Source organism: Ovis aries, chromosome 2, assembly GCF_016772045.2.
Source record: "Ovis aries strain OAR_USU_Benz2616 breed Rambouillet chromosome 2, ARS-UI_Ramb_v3.0, whole genome shotgun sequence".
NCBI classification, from domain to species: domain Eukaryota; kingdom Metazoa; phylum Chordata; class Mammalia; order Artiodactyla; family Bovidae; genus Ovis; species Ovis aries.
The window spans coordinates 215,268,774-215,286,453 of NC_056055.1; the positions used below are offsets into that span (position 1 = coordinate 215,268,774).

The 17,680-nt window shown below is 39.2% G+C and overlaps 1 protein-coding gene across 3 annotated transcripts in view; it reads left to right on the top strand.

The window, feature by feature from the left end:
* The first annotated feature begins 1,636 nt into the window (after nt 1-1,636).
* Nucleotides 1,637-17,680, top strand: part of SPAG16 (sperm associated antigen 16) — an 815,445-nt gene continuing 799,401 nt past the window's right edge. For all 3 annotated transcript variants that reach the window (XM_060410399.1, XM_042244199.2, XM_060410400.1), the window contains exon 1: nt 1,637-1,827. In XM_060410399.1, the coding sequence (XP_060266382.1) occupies nt 1,701-1,827 (127 nt within the window). In that variant the 5' untranslated portion in view covers nt 1,637-1,700. The remainder of the gene's footprint in view (nt 1,828-17,680) is intronic.

The following is a 17,680-nucleotide window of genomic DNA, read 5'->3' on the forward strand; positions in this document are numbered from 1 at the left end:
TTAATATTTCAAGTATATTTTATAAACATATATTGAAAATGTTTGATATATTGAACACTGTTTTGGGGAGGGTAACTTTGCTTTTAATAGTGATATAAATTGAAAATATCCAATGAAACCATTTTATAAAGCTCTTTTGGAGTGGAGCTTTTATAAAGCTCTATTTAGATGTCTATTACACTTCTCTTTCAAAAAAAAATTAAATTTCTGAACAAAAAAGATTTACTTTTTTAGGTAGAGACCTTGCTTCTTCATGACCTTTAGTATTTCTCATGTATTTCATTTAATCTATATTTTAGTAAGGTGGATATTAAAATTAGTTTTAGAGAAGATAAAACAAAGGCTTGATGCTTTTGAATTGTGGTGTTGGAGAAGACTCTTGAGATCCCCTTGGACTGCAAGAAGATCCAACCAGTCCTTCCTAAAGGAGATCAATCCAGGGATTTCATTGGAAGGACTGATGTTAAAGCTGAAATTACAATACTTTGGCCACCTGATGTGAAGAGCTGACTCATTTGAAAAGACCCTGATTCTGGGAAAGATTGAAGGTGGGAGGAGAAGGGGATGACAGAGGATGAGATGGTTGGATGGCATCACCGACTGGATGCACCTGAGTTTAAGTAGGCTCTGGGAGTTGGTGATGGACAGAGAAGCCTGGCAGGTTGCAGTCCATGGAGTTGCAAAGAGTCGGACACGACTGAGAGACTGAACTGAACTGCACTGAACTGAACTGAATGGTGGAGTCAGGTTCTGAATGCAGCCTCTCTGGTTCCAATAATGAAGCTCTTAATCATTTCATTAGAAGTTACCACTATTTTTTTTTTTTTTTGGTATTAATGGGAACTTTTATAATGAGTTGCTGTTTGACATGAATTTTTCAAGAGTCTAAGATAAAAAAGAATCTGTAAAGAAAAGGGCCCTGTAGATGCTTCTGATACATACACAATATAAACCCAAACAAAATTATGTCATAGCAAAAGGATTGCACATGATTGGGCAAACATTTATTATACATTATTTTAGGATCACTTGCACTTCAAAATTCTTATGGAAACGGCATTACTTCGGTAAGAATTAACACTATACCTCCAAGTCCCCGAATATAAAACTAAAGTGATAACAGACGTCCAGATAATTAATACTTTAAAGGAGCATGAGAACGGATTTGTTTAGGGTTTTTATTTGTAGTTCCCCTGGGCCAATCTCTCCCCCCCCCGCCCCCCCCCCCGCAAGGCGCTGAAGATCTTCCTCTTTTCTGTTAGCTTTCCTTGGGAAAAGCTAGGACTCTACACATGCCTAAAATATCTGGGAACTGATGATGGGCCTGTGAGAACCAAAAAAAAACACAATTTAGAGAAGAAAGCAAAGTGAAAAACAAATGCTTCAGGGTCTAAGAAAACCAAGCCACTTCGGTTAGAAAATGTGTGCAAACCAAGTCCACCGATTCATTTTACCTCTTCCACTCCAGGCGCTGCTTGTTGAGTGTTAGGTTAACTAGGGAACGGAGGTTGCCCCGGTAACGGAGGAAGCGCGGAGGGCTTCAACACTCAGGGATCTAGGCAGCCCTTCCGGGCCCGCGTGGTGGGAGGGGTGGAGACTAGACTCTCGCGAGAGCTGTGTCTGCGTTCTACTCTACGTCTTCGCGGTTGGCCCTAGGGCTGCGGCGGCCAGTCAGGGGCCAGGCACCCGGAGCGTTTCAGATGGCTACTCAGCAAGGGACGCCCTCCTCGGCCCTGCGAGTCCTGGAAGAAGCGTTGGGCATGGGCGTGTCGGCTGCCGGGGACACCGCGGAGGCGGTGGCTGCTGAGGGTGCCTACTACCTGGAGCGTATCCTTCGCGTGTAGGCGCGGCTCCCAGACGCTGGCCGCGGTAACGGGTGTTGGGAGCGAGGGCGCCCTTTGAAGCCTGGGATCCGCCAGCTGGTAGAGGCGCCTGTTGGATCTCACGGTGATCTTTCCAACACCGCGACCCCGGAAACCTGCCCACTGTAATTTTTCGCCTTGTTGTAGTTATAGGCTGGTATGTTCCTGTTGGAAAAAGTTCGTAGTCACCACTCAGTAAACTTTGCAATTTTGTTTAAAGTAGCCCCACAAATTAATCCAACCCTCCTTTCACTCAGTGGTTTTCTTAAACACGGAATGCCGTGAAAATAAATTCCGTAGGGGAACGTCCGGAGGTTAAGGAAAAAACCGCTCCGTTTAGGCTTTAACATCAGGATATCCAGTCTGTAGATGGCCCAGTTGTCCAGTGCTTCTGTGATTTGTTTTGGTAGCAGCGACCTGCTGGATAGTTTCATTGTGGGCTACTTAATGATGATAACTTTTTACCCCTTTTAGCAACTAAATGGTATCCTGGTGAGCTGACAAGTCTCAGCGATGCTATGAAGAAATCAGATAAGACAGAGACGAACAGTTATCAATGGAAATAACTAGAAAAATTGAACAGCCACATGTGGATGTGTAGGCTCACTATTTTTGGGTAAAAGTTTTGAGCTCCCCTTCTGTAAATTAATGGTACGAGAGAGGGGGAGGGATCATTAGAAAGGTAACTACTCTATTCTTCTGGCAGATAAGAGAGAGATGGGTAATCTTTTATTCTTAAAGGTATCAAGGAAACTGCAAAATCTTTTTTGTTGTTGTTCAAATATAATCCACCTGGATTTAATTCAAGATTTCAGAGATCCAGCAATGATTCATTTTGTAGGTTTTTAAACTGATTAAGCTCTCCTGACTCAGGCCCAGTACACATCCCTGCTACAAAGAGCTTTGAAGAACTTGATTTTAATCAAGCTTTTTAAAGCTCAAAGAAAATATATGTAGTTTATTCAATACGGACATATTTATAGGAGTGTGTTTGAATAATTTGAAAGCAATTTGAGAGAAAGATGTGGGTGCTTTAGTGTTTTAAGTGAGGTTTCGTATTCTGTTCTCCTGACCCTTAACAAGCTGTCTTTTCCAGTAATAATCCTTTTTAAATTCAGAAACAATTTAGTGACTCTTTCATAGCTGATTTATGTCTAAAACATGAAGTTATTCAATACCCATGTTAGTGATAACCAGGCATCTTATATCTGCCTGCATTAAAACGATTTCTGTCACAGTATTTTGAGTGTTAACATGAGACAAATAGAGTGAGGTAAGTTTTTGCAAACATCTTTATGAAATAAGTCATAAGACTCCAATATAGTAGAACTTTGTCACTAATGAAAATCTGCTTTACTGAATTTGCATGGAAGTTACTGAGTTGCAACTGCAAACATATTAGACTTTTCCAAGTAATCACATTTACAAATATAAGCAACTATAGCTTTTTCAGGTCAGTAACTCAGTCATGTCCAACTCTTTGCGACCCTATGAACTACAGGATGCCAGGCCTCCCTATCCATCACCAACTGCTGGAGTCTACCCAAACCCATGTTCACTGAGTTGGTAATATCATCCAACCATCTCATCCTCTGTCATCCCCCTCTCCTCCTGCCCTCAATCTTTCCCAGAATCAGGGTCTTTTCAAATGAGTCCGCTCTTCGCATCAGGTGGCCAATGTATTGGAGTTTCAGCTTGAACGTGAGTCCTTCCAATGAAGTCCCAGGAATGATCTCCTTTAGGATGGACTGATTAGATCTTCTTGCAGTCCAATGGGCTCTCAAGAGTCTTCTCCAACACCACAGTCAAAAGCATCAATTCTTCAGCAGTCAGCTTTCTTTATATTCCAACTCTCACATCCATACATGATGACTGGAAAAACCGTAGCCTTGACTAGTTGGACCTTTGTTGGCAAAGTAATATCTCTGCTTTTGAATATGCTGTCTAGGTTGGTCATAACTTTCCTTCCAAGGAGTAAGCGTCTTTTACTTTCATGGCTGCAGTCGCCATCTGCAGTGATTTTGGAACCCAAAAAAATAAAGTCAGCCACTGTTTCCCCATCTGTTTCCCAAGTGATGGGACCAGATACCATGATCTTCGTTTTCTGAATGTTGAGCTTTAAGCCAACTTTTTCACTCTCCTCTTTCACTTTCATCAGGAGGCTCTTTAGTTCTTCTTCACTTTCTGCCATAAGGGTGGTGTCATCTGCATATCTGAGGTCATTGATATTTCTCCCAGCAATCTTGATTCCAGCTTGTGCTTCCTCCAGCCCAGCATTTCTCATAATGTACTCTGCATATAAGTTAAATAAGCAGGCTGACAATATACAGCCTTGACATACTCCTTTTCCTATTTGGAACCAGTCTGTTGTTCCATGTCCAGTTCTAACTGTTGTTTCCTGACCTGCATACAGATTTCTCAAGAGGCAGGTCAGGCGGTCAGATGATTCCCATCTCTTTAAGAATTTTCCACAGTTTATTGTGATCCACAGAGTCAAAGGCTTTGGCATAGTCAATAAAGCAAAAGTAGATGTATTTTCTGAAACTCTCTTTCTTTTTTGACGATCCAGCAGATGTTGGCAATTTGATCTCTGGTTCCTGTGCCTTTTCTAAATCCAGCTTGAACATCTGGAAGTTCACACATTGCTGAAGCCTGGCTTGGAGAATTTTGAGCTGCTTTACTAGCATGTGAGATGAGTGCAGTTGTGTGGTAGTTTGAGTATTCTTTGGCATTGACTTTCTTTGGGATTGGAAGGAAAACTGACCTTTTCCAGTCCTGTGGCCACTGCTGAGTTTTCCAAATTTGCCGACATATTAAGTGCAGCACTTTCACAGCATCATCTTTTAGGATTTGAAATAGCTCAACTGGAATTCCATCACCTCCACTAGCTTTGTTCGTAGTGATGCTTCCTAAGGCCCAGTTGACTTCAGATTCCAAGATGTCTGGCTCTAGGTGAGTGTGAGTGATCTTTTTTTGTACAGTTCTGTGTATTTTTGTCACCTCTTAATATCTTCTGCTTCTGTTAGGTCCATATCATTTCTGTCTTATATTGAGCCCCATCTTTGCATGAAATGTTCCCTTGGTATCTCTAACTTTCCTGAAGAGAGCTCTAGTTTTCCCCATTCTGTTGTTTTCCTCTATTTCTTTGCATTGATCACTGAGGAGGGCTTTCTTATCTCTCCTTGCTATTCTTTGGAACTTTGCATTCAGATGCTTATATCTTTCCTTTTCTCCTTTGCTTTTTGCGTCTCTTCTTTTCATAGCTATTTGTAAGCCCTCCTCAGACAACCATTTTGCTTTTTTGCATTTCTTTTTCTTGGGAATGGTCTTGATTCCTGTCTCCTGTACAAGGTCATGAATCTCTATCCATAGTTCATCAGGCACTCTATCTATCAGATCTAGTCCCTTAAATCTATTTCTTACTTCCACTGTATAGTCATAAGGGATTTGATTTAGGTCATACCTGAATGTTCTAGTGGTTTTCCCCACTTTCTTCAATTTGAGTCTGAGTTTGGCAATAAGGAGTTCATGATTTGAGCCACAGTCAGCTCCTGCTTTTGATTTTTGCTGACTGTATAGAGCTTCTCCATCTTTGCCTATAAAGAATATAATCAATCTGATTTTGGTGTTGACCATCTGGTGATGTCCATGTGTAGAGTCTTCTCTTGTGTTGTTGGAAGAGGGTGTTTGCTGTGACCAGTGTGTTCTCTTAGCAGAACTCTATTAGCCTTTGCCCTGCTTCATTCTGTATTCCAAGGCCAAATTTGCCTGTTACTCCAGGTGTTTCTTGACTTCTTACTTTTCCATTTCAGTCCCCTATAATGAAAAGGAAATTTTGGGTGGTGTTAGTTCTAGGTCTTGTAGGTCTTCATAGAACCATTCAACTTCAGCTTCTTCAGCATTGCTGGTTGGGGCATAGACTTGGATTACCATGATATTGAATGGTTTGCCTTGGAAATGAACAGAGATCATTCTGTTGTTTTTGAGATTACATCCAAGTACTGCATTTTGGACTATTTGTTGACTATAATGGCTTTTTAGGATTTTTCTTGTTAATTGAAATAAAACTGATGTACAATATTATATTAGCAGGATACAGGATGCTTGAGTCTGGTGCACTGGGACGACCCAGGGAGATGGTGTGGGGAGGGAGGTGGGAGGGGCGTTCAGGATTGGGAACTCATGTACACCCATGGCGGATTCATGTTGATGTATGGCAAAACCAATACAGTATTGTAAAGTAAAATAAAGTAAAATAAAAATAAAAAATATTATATTAGTTTCAGGCGTACAACATAGTGATTCATTATTTTTATACTTTATGAAATAATTGCCACTAGAAGTCTAGTTACTGTTAGTCGCCATACAGAGTTTTATAATATTATTGATTATATTCCCTATGCTGTACATTACAACACTATGACATATTTATTTTATAACTGGGAGTTCGTACCTCTTAATTCCTGACATATTTTTCATCAATCTCCACATCTCCCTGATATCTGGCATCCATTAGATTTTTTCTATCTTGAGACTACTTCTGTTGAGCTTGTTTTTTTTATTTTTAATTTTTAAATTCTACATATAATTGAAACCATACAGTATTTGTCATTTATTTAGTATGATACCCTGAAGGTCCATACATGTTATTTCAAATGGCAAGATTTTAGTTTTCTTATGGCTGAGTAGTAGTCCATAGTATTTATGTGTACCATATCTTCTTTATCCATTCACCTGTTGATGGACACATAGGTGTCCATATATTGACTATTGTAAATAATGCTGAAATAAACATAGACTACATATATCTTTTCAAATTAGTGTTTTGTTTTCTTCAGATAAGTACACAAGTGAAATGTCTCGATCATATATTAGTTCTCTTTTTAAATTTTTAAGGAAACTTTGTACTGTTTTCCATAGTAGTTGTACCAATTTACATTCCTGTGAACAGTGCATGAGAGTTCCCTTTTCTTCACATCTTCACCAGCATTTGCTATTTCTTGATTTTTGGTAATAGCTATGCTGACAGGTGTGAGGTGATATCTCATTGTGGCTTTCATTTGCATCTCCCTGATTAAATATTTTGAAACTTTATCATATGTATGTTGGCCATCTATATAATCCTTGAAAAAAAATGTCTATAGGCCCTTTGCTCATTTTTAATTGGATTATTGACCTTTTTGATGTTGAGTTATATGAATTCTATACTTATTTTGGATATTAATTCCTTATCAGATATAAGATTTGCAAATATCATCTCCCATTCAGTAGATTGCACTTTCCCTTTTCATCTTATTGGGTTTGTTTTGTTGTTGTTGTTATGCAAAAGTTTCCTAATTTGATGTAGTCTCATTTGTTTATTTTTGCTTTTCTTCCTTTTGCCTGAGGAGACAGATCCAAAAAATCACAGAGCATACTATTGCCCATGTTTTCTACCAGGAGTTTTATGGTTAAGGTTTTATATTTAAGTCTTTGATCCATTTTGAGTTTATTTTTGTATATGGTGAAAGAAAATGGTCCAGTTTCATTCTTTTGCTTATGTCTATTTAGTTTTCTCAGAACCATTTAAAAGAGGCTGTGTTTTCTTCACTGTATAGTTTTGCTTCCTTGATTGAGTGTCCATATAAATATGGGTTTATTTCTGGGCTCTGTATTTTTTTACATTTATATATCTGTTTTGTGACAATTTCTTACATTTTTGATTATAAAGCTTTTTAGCAGTGTGATAATTCCAGCTTTGTTTTTATATATTAAGATTGTTTTGATATTCAGGATATTTTGTGTTTCCATACAAATTTTAGGTTTATTGAACAACAGACTGGTTCCAAAAGGAAAAGGAGTATGTCAAGGATGTACAGTCAGCAAAAATAAGACTGGGAGCTGACTGTGGCTCAGATCATGAACTCCTTATTGCCAAATTCAGACTTAAATGGAAGAAAGTAGGGAATACCACTAGACCATTCAGGTATGACCTAAATGAAATCCCTTATGACTATACAGTGGAAGTGAGAAATAGATTCAAGGGATTAGATCTGATAGAGTACCTTAATAACTATGGACGGAGGTTCATGACATTGTACAGAAGGCAGTGATCAAGACCATTCCCGAGGAAGAGTAATGCAAAAAGGAAAAATAGTTGTCTGAGGCAGCCTTACAAAGCTGAGAAAAGAAAAGACATGAAAGGCAAAGGAGAAAAGGAAAGATATACCGATATGAATGTAGAGTCCCAAGGAAGAGCAAGGAGAGATAAGAAAGACTTCCTAAGTGAACAATGCACAGAAATAGAGGAAAATAATAGAATGGGAAAGACTAGAGATCTCTTCAAGAAGATTAGAGATATCAAGGGAACATTTCATGCAAAAATGTGCTCAATCAAGGACAGAAATGACATGGACCTGACAGAAGCAGAAGATATTAAGAAGAGGTGGAGAGAATGCACAGAAAACTATACCGAAAAGATCTTAATGACCCAGATAACCATGATGGTATGATCACTCACCTAGAGCCAGATATCCTGTAAAACAAAGTCAAGTGGGCCTCAGGAAGCATCACTAAAAGAATGCTAGTAGAGGTGATGGAATTCGAGTTGAGGAATTTCAAATCCTAAAAGATGATGCTGTGAAAGTGCTGCACTCAATATGCCAGCAAATTTGGAAAGCTCAGCAGTAGCCACAGGACTGGAAAAGGTCAGTTTTCATTCCAGTCCCAAAGAAAGTCAATGCCAGAGAATGTTCAACTACCATACGTTTGCACTCATCTCACATGCTTGCAAAGTAATGCGAAAAAATCTCCAAGCCAGGCTACAACAGTATGTGAACTGTGACCTTCCAGATGTTCAAGCTGGATTTAGAAAAGGCAGAGGAACCAGAGATCAAATTGCCAACATCTGTAGGATCATCGAAAAAACAAGAGAGTTCCAGAAAAAATACATGTGCTTTACTGAGTAAGCCAAAGCTTTTGACTATGTGGATCACAACAAACTGGAAAATTCTTCAAGAGATGTGAATACCAGACCACCTGACCTGCCTCCTGAGAATTATGCAGGTCAAGAAGCAACATTTAGAACTGGGCATGGAATAACAGACTGGTTTCCAAATCGGGAAAGGAGTACGTCAAGGCTGTATATTGTCACCCTGCTTATTTAACTTATATGCAGAGTACATCATGAGAAACGCTGGGCTGGAGGAAGCACAAGCTTGAATCAAGATTGCTGGGAGAAATATCAATAACCTTAGATATGCAGATGACACCACCCTTATGGCAGAAAGTGAAGATGAACTAAAGAGCCTCTTGATGAAAGTGAAAAATCAGGAGAGTGAAAAAGGTGGCTTAAAACTCAACATTCAGAAAACTAAGATCATGGCATCTGGTCCCATCACTTTATGGCAAATAGATGGGGAAACAGTGAAAACAGTGGCAGACTTCGTTTTTTGGGGCTCCAGAATCACTGGAGATAGTGACTGCAGCCACGAAATTAAAATCACTTGCTCCTTGGAAGAAAAGTTATGACCAAAGCAGGAAGTATATTAAAAAGCAGAGATATTACTTTGTCAGCAATGTTCCATGTAGCCAAAGCTGTGGTTTTTCCAGTAGTCATGTATGGATGTGAGAGTTGGACTATGAAGAAAGCTGAGCACCAAAGAAATGATGTTTTTGAACTGTGATATTGTTCTCCACAGCGTGAGAGTCTCTCTTGAGAGTCCCTTGGACTGCAAGGAGATCCAACCAGTCCCTCCTAAAGGAATTCTGTCTTGAATATTCATTGCAAAGACTGACACTGAAGCTGAAACTGCAATATTTTGGTCACCTCATGCGAAGAACTGACTCATTTTAAAAGACCCTGATGCTAGGAAAGATTGAAGGCAGAAGACAAGAGGATGAGATGGTTGGATGACATCACCGACTCAGTGGACATGAGTTCGAGTAACCCCCAGGAGTTGGTGATGGTGAGGGGAGCCTGATGTCCTGCAGTCCATGGGCTCGTGACTGAGCAACTAAACTGAACTGATCCATGAGCACAGTATATTTTTCCATTCCTTTGTGTTGTCTTCAGTTTATCATAGGTTTATGTCAAATTTTTCAAATGCTTTTTCTGCATCTATTGAGGTCGACATGTGCTTTTAGTCTTTTATTTTGTTAATGTAAGGTATCACATTGATTGGTTTGTCCTTATTGAACTATTCTTGCATTCATGGATAAATCCCAATTGATTATGATGTATGCTCCCTTTCTGTTTGTTTCTGTAATTTCTTCTTATATACTCCTTCCTTGTGGTTTAATGATTTTCTTTACTGTTATATTTGAATTCTTTCTTTTTACTTTTAGTATATATTATAGGTTTCTCTTTGTACTTGCAAATCTGTATATACAGCAGTGTATTTAATAGTTGCTTAAGTTTTAAAGGATTATGAAAGCACACCTTTTTACGTCCCCATGTTCTATGTTTTTTATTTAATATTTTACATCTTTTTGCTTTGTGTATTCCTTAACTACTTATTGTATTCGTAGCTGGTTTTGTGACTTTTGTCTTTAACTTTCATAGCTTTTTAAATGTCTGATCCACTTCCTTTTCTATTTATTTGCTTTTACTAGTGACATTTTTTTCTTTTGTATATTTTCTGGTATCTTGCTATGACCTTTCTTTCTACTTAAAGAAATCCCTTTATCATTTCTTATAAAGCTAGTTTAGTAGTGATGAATTCTTACTTTTTGTTTTCTGGGAAATTCTTTATCTTTCTTCCAGTTCTGAATGATAATATTGCCAGCTAGAGTATTCTTGGTTGTACGTTTTTTTTAAGCACATAACCATGTCATGCCCCTCTTTTCTGACCTGTAAAATTTTTGCTGAAAAATTTGCTTTAGCCTAGGGCTTTCCTTGTATGTGATTAATTGTTTCTTTTTGCTACCTTTAACATTCTCTCTTTATTTTTATTTTTTTTTCCGTTTTAATTATAGTATGTCTTGATGTGGCTGTCTTTGGGTTTATCTTGTTTGGAATTCTCTTGCTTTTTGCATCTAGATATGTTTCCATTCCTAATTTAAGGAAGTTTTCAGTTATTATTTCTTCAAATAGGTTTTCTGACCTATCCTTCTTGCTTCTTTCCCTCTGGGACCCCTATACTATGAATATTACACTATGAGTGTGGGCTGCCTTGGCAGGGGACCAGGAGCTGGAGTGGGCACAGGTAAGGGACATAATATAATGAATTTTGTAGGCATTATTCAGTCTGTTGTCTTTGTGATAGGATTCAGAGTGAGTGAGTTTGTGCATGAGCCCAGAGTGGAGTTTTGGTTTCTTGTCAGAGTCCTCTGTATGTAAGACTCATTGGTTTTCAAAAGTCATACTTTATGGGGCCTCATATTTGTCATGCAGATCCCCTGTCCTAGAGTTACCAATATGGGACTTGAATTCCTTGCTCTTTAGCAAGAGCTTCCATGGTTGTGATAGCCCCTCCCACTCGTGGGCTTCCCTGGTGGCTCAGACAGTAAAGAATCTGCCTGCAATGTGGGAAATCTGGGTTCAGTCCCTTGTTTGGTAAGATCCACTGGAGGAGGGCACAACCTGCTTCAGTACTCTTGCCTGGAGAATCCCCATGGATAGAGAAGCCTGGTGGGCTATAGTCCATGGGGTGCAAAGAGTTGAAACTGACTGAGCTACTAAACACAGCACAGCACTCCCGCTTGTGTGAGTTTCCAGTCTATGGATGAAGGTCTTGACTCGATCTCACCTTTATCCCTCCTACATGTCTTGATGTTGTTTTTTCTTTATATCCTAATGTAGCAGTGACATTCTACTAGTCTTCAAGTTGTTCTTAGAGAGAGTTGTTCTGTATGTAATTGTAGTCTTGGTGTGTCCATAGGAGGAGGTGAGCTCAAGTTCTTCCTATTTGCCATTTGGATCCCACCCATCTTTTAGGATTTTATTATCCTCTTTGTGAATTATCTTTTCACAAAAAAATTTCTTGTCACTGCTTTTCCTCCATCTCTCTTTGGTTTCCTGTTTTTGATTTCAACCAGAGGGTAGTAAAGAGGTTTCTAAACATTTAACCAGTCAGTTTTCCTGGATTCAGTCTTCAGGTCATGATACTGAATGTCTTTCAGTCTTTAGTCATGAGAACCTTTAGCCCTTAGTTAAATGAAGTTTGAGGGTAACTGTTGAATGCCATTTATTCCTGTATCCCTGGTAGCTCAGGTGGTAAAGAATATGATTGCAACAGTTCAGGAGACCCAAGTTTGATCCTTGGTTTGGGACGATCCCCTGGAGAAGAGGATGGCAACCCACTCCTGTATTCTTGCCTGGAAAACCCCATGGACAGAGGAGCCTGGCAGGCTATAGTTCATGAGGTCACAAAGAGTTGGACATAATTGAGTAACTAGCACAGAAAAAAAAATGTGATTATGTTAGTTGCTGAAGTGGGACCTTTTTGTGTTTAAAGTCTTTAATTTACAGGTAATTTAATTGAGTTATTGCAGTGATAAATAAAAATTATAATATGCACATATGAATCAGGAATCTGATGTTCTTTACTTTGCACATATACTTAATCACTTCTGATTCACTAATTTGGTCCTGGACTTTCCTTGTTTATGACTAAACAGTTGCTCCTAGGATACTAGACAATGAGCTGTTAATATTGACCAAGGCTTGTGAAAGAGCTTGACTCAAATTCTCCAGGAAATCACCCTTTTCTTTACTCTTCAACATTCAGATATAAAGAACATGTATAGGCTAGTGTGGTCCAAACCAGAAACATTGCCATGATCCACAGGAGAGTGGCTTCATTAGAAGTCTTACATTCTTTTAGCCAGTTTAGAGAATGTGTCCAGGAAACAGTATTATTACCGCTGAAACAACCCTCCTTTGTAACTGTCTAGCTACAATGGCACCACCTGTTTCTCTTCCAAAGCACTTCATATCATTGCTTTTATGTTTTAAACATAAAATAATGCAACATACATGATATTGTGTGCGGATCTGTGTTTGTGTGTTAATCACTCAGTCATGTCTAACTCTTTGACACCCCATGGACTGTAGCCCACCAGACTCCTCTGTCCATGGAATTCTCCAGGCAAGGATACTTGAGTGGGTTGCCATTCCCTTCGCCAGGAGATCTTCCTCACCCAGGGATCGAACCCAGGTCTCTTGCATTACAGGTGGATTCTTTACCCTGTGAGCCATTGGGGAAGCCCCATACATGATATAGTTCTTATCTTAAGTATTTCCAGAATTTTAAGAGATCTAGTTAGGGAATATATGAATTCTCTGATGAACACTTTTTAAAGAAAGATACTGGCAGTTTTGAGAAATATAAGGCTATATTTTAACTATGTGATCTATAAACTGGTTAGTGGGTGGCTCTCATGCTGGGAGGGATTGGGAGCAGGAGGAGAACGGGACGACAGAGGATGAGATGGCTGGATGGCATCACTGACTCGATGGATGCGAGTTTGAGTGAACTCCGGGAGTTGGTGATGGACAGGGAGGCCTGGCGTGCTGCAATTCAGGGGGTCGCAAAGAGTCGGACACGACTGAGCGACTGAACTGAACTGAACTAGTAATTGTAATGAAGGTTGATAGTCATTTATGAATGAATTCTCTATTAAAAATTAATGCTATTTGTATGTCTTCTTTGGAGAAATGTCTATTTAGTTCTTTGGCCCATTTTTTGATTGGGTCATTTATTTTTCTGGAATTGAGCTGCATAAGTTGCTTGTATATTTTTGAGATTAGTTGTTTGTCAGTTGCTTCATTTGCTATTATTTTCTCCCATTCAGAAGGCTGTCTTTTCACCTTGCTTATATTTTCCTTTGTTGTGCAGAAGCTTTTAATTTTAATTAGATCCCATTTGTTTATTTTTGCTTTTATTTCCAGAATTCTGGGAGGTGGATCATAGAGGATCCTGCTGTGATTTATGTCTGAGAGTGTTTTGCCTATGTTCTCCTCTAGGAGTTTTATAGTTTCTGATCTTACATTTAGATCTTTAATCCATTTTGAGTTTATTTTTGTGTGCGGTGTTAGAAAGTGATCTAGTTTCATTCTTTTACAAGTGGTTGACCAGTTTTCCCAGCACCACTTGTTAAAGAGATTGTCTTTACTCCATTGTATATTCTTGCCTCCTTTGTCAAAGATAAGGTGTCCATATGTGTGTGGATTTATCTCTGGGCTTTCTATTTTGTTCCATTGATCTATATGTCTTTGTGCCAGTACCATACTGTCTTGATGACTGTGGCTTTGTAGTAGAGCCTGAAGTCAGGCCAGAAAGATGTTATGGGGAGGGAGGTGGGAGGGGGGTCCATGTTTGGGAATGCATGTAAGAATTAAAGATTTTAAAATTTAAATAATAAAAAATTAAAAAAAAATTAATGCTATTTGGAAGAGGTTTACAACTGTAGTAGTGACCAGGGATGGTTGTCTTTTAATATGTGACTGCAGACATTTGGGAGTGCCTAATTCCAGTTGAGAGATGCAGGCTGGAATGAATTATATACTAAGAAAGCTAATGCTTAATTGATTTTTTTTCTCCTTGTTGAAACAAAGGCCTTATTCATGGAAGAGTAATGAAATGCATGAACTCCAGGGAAGTAGAACCACCAAAGTAGTATTGTTTTTGTTACCTACCCAGTTTGTGCTAATTTTCTGCGTCCCTAACCGGCTGTTGATTATTATTTTGTCTTTCTAGGCATTTTAATACTAAAAATTTGACTTACATAAATTTTCTGGCCCCTGGAAAGATTTCCTTTGGCCCCAGCAGCAATTTCTGAGGGTTGACTGAGTTTAATCCTGTTGTTTGAGGCTAATCAACTCTGGATGCAGGCCCAAAGTCAGCTATTTCCAAAAATGCAAATTAAGGATTCCAGATCCTGAAATATGGTGATCACTCTAAACAGATACCTTATCTAAGATACATGCTCAATTGCTCAGTCTTGTCCGACTCTTTGTGACCCCATGGACTGTAGCCTGCTAGGCTCCTCTGTCCATGGAATTTTTCCAGGCAAGAATACCAGAGTGGGTTGCCATTTCCTACTCCAGGGAATCTTCCTGACCCAGGAATCAAACCCTCATCTCTTGAATCTTCTGCATTGCCAGGCAGATTCTTTACCACTAGTAGGAAAGACTGAAGGAAGCAAAACTGCAGTGGGAAGTATGGGAACAAATGTGCCAGTTATTTGCCATCTTTGGCCTATATTTTTCAGTTAACTTTATTTAAATTGACTTTCCTAAAAAAGTGAACATGACTATAATGTTTTGTATTTGCCATACGTATCTTTTACTTCAATTTGGTGAAATAAAATGTTGATCACGGAGAATCCACTCTAGATTTTAGATTGCCTCCAAGTGCATTGATTCTACAGTGATGGCAAAGGTTACAAAGCAATTTCTATCTATGGTAGCTTTGTGAAATCATGTAAAATATAATTAGCTATATGTTTCACTAAAATTCTTTATACAGCTGGTGTTTCTGGCAGTGATCACTACCTACAGATGCAGTAGTGCAGGGGGCCAGGATGTAAGGAACTTTGTATGCTGTTCTCATCTAAAAAGTGTTCATTTCCTTCTGGCTGTGGTCCATTTGCAGAACCTTATGTGTGACCCCATTGCAGCAACTGTCACATCAAGCTCTGCTCCATTAGGCCAGCTGAAATGCTTCTCTTGCAGTTGTGTCATCCGTAGTACTGTTATGTATTTAGAGCTTCTTGACAGTTTCATTGTGGGTATATATTTGCCTGTTTTCTTACTGTTGGGGATTGCGAGTGAAATGACACAAAGCCAAAATGCATGAGACACACAAGAGACAGACACCACTCTGGCCAGAGGGAAAAGAACTGCGCAAGCAAGCTTGCGGTTTACTTTTATATAGCCCCCCTGGGCAGAATTTCAGACTGTATGACTAAGCCTTCTCAGTATAGTGCATGTGCATAAATGTTATCGTACAGCAAAAGGGAGTGATATTCCGGCTTACTGCAGAGTCTGTCCAGAGCCATTTCTCCCTCCTTATCACAGGAAGGGAATGTTCCCTTATTTGCAAGGGACCATTAAACTCAAGGCTGTGTCCAGACTCCTTGGCAGAACACCTCGTTTGCAAGCACGTTCAGCCCAAACAGAGAGCCCTGTTTGCAGGCACGTCTCCACTTTCCCTATTGTGGCTGTATTAACCCTTCATCTCCCCCTTTTTTATTTGCTTTAATAAATTGTAGCATGGTCTGGATCTTTTTTGCTTCACGCTTTAGTTGTTTCTTTTTTTGCCATCGTTGGAAGACTAGAAAAGCAACACAACATGAAAGTAATATAAACATAGTGTTCCCAAAGGTCGTCCCAATTAGTGTGGATACATGCCCTAATGGATTTAAGTTATTCAATCCTTCCTGAAGACTTTTCAACAAATCAGACCCCGCAATGTCAGGCAAAGTCCTGCTAAAAGTAGACAAAATTTGTCGTTCCAGGTCCATAATCTCCATAGTGAGATTTTGATGTCCAGTCAAAGATCGTTTTACTCTTTCCCATCTCTCACTCATGTTAAATGGTATAGGTGTTACACAAAACTGAGAAGAATTTTAATCGCAGTTTAATACACTCTGTGTAGATAAAACAGCTAATTGATCTCCAAGCCAGGAAACGGTGTGTTGAAGATTGAGCATGTCGGTAGCAAGTTGTGCATCCAAATCTCGCTGTTGTTGCCATAACAAATAAGAGTCTTTATGCCAGTCCCGAACAAAATCAGCTGTTTGAATTTTTTGGTGTAACGCGAGGCCTGCTACTGCCGCTGTTGCAGTTACTGACGCAACTGCTAGAATCGAAGCAATGACCACACCAAGCATACGTCGAGATCGATGTAGCAAAGTCTGTACAGCGGTTACTAGATGTGAAACAGCAAAAGAATCTGACCATGGCCTAGTCAGATTTATAGGCAACCATACTTCTGTCTGAGCTTTAACAATTACTAATGAAAAGTTGGAGTTACAGGCTCGTCTTTTAAACTTTTCCCCCCAAGACTGATTTACACATTGAGTTAGATTACAATAATCACATGACACAGACCCCACAGTATCATTCCAGGTCCAATTCCCATATAACAATGCAAAAGGATATTTTACACATGCCATTGTGGAATAAGATTTATTAACGTGTAAATTAACATGAAATGGACCTGAAGAGTCGCCACTATCTAAAGTATAGTTTCCTGACCAGATAGTGAGATTACCAGCAACTGCCCATAGTTTCCAAATATCTCCTTGAATGTGCAGGTAATTGAGGAGGGACAAGTGCAAATTGCTGCCATTTAATTGTTTCATTACCATTGCCCATCAAAGTGCTATTTGCACAATGCCACCTAAGAGATTTATTTGACCATTTTTTAAAGAATTGCCCATGATCTAGACTCCAATCTACAATGATAGACCCAGAATAATTCATGACTTTAAAGGGTCGATTACCTCGGCAACATTCCCATTCCAAAGATTCTAGAGAAGGAGCAAAAAAGTTAACAGGACATAGTGACATATGTATTCTATTATGAATGTCTATCAGTTTTGTTGAGGTGTTAAAGCCCCTGGTGGAAACAAGCACAGTAAAAGTAGCAAAATGATAGTTATTGTACTTTACCTCCCATGTATTATAGGAATGATGAGAATGTTCCCTGGTGGACAGACAAAAGGGGTGTCCTCCTATACACAAAGGAATACCTTCCACTGCAATGGTCAAATTACTAATATATTGTTGTTTATGATGAGATAGTTGTTTTATTTCCCCACAAGCTGGTGGGGGAAAGAAGGCGGTCTCATTAGTGCATACCTGCACTTCTGGTTTCCCCCAGGAAACT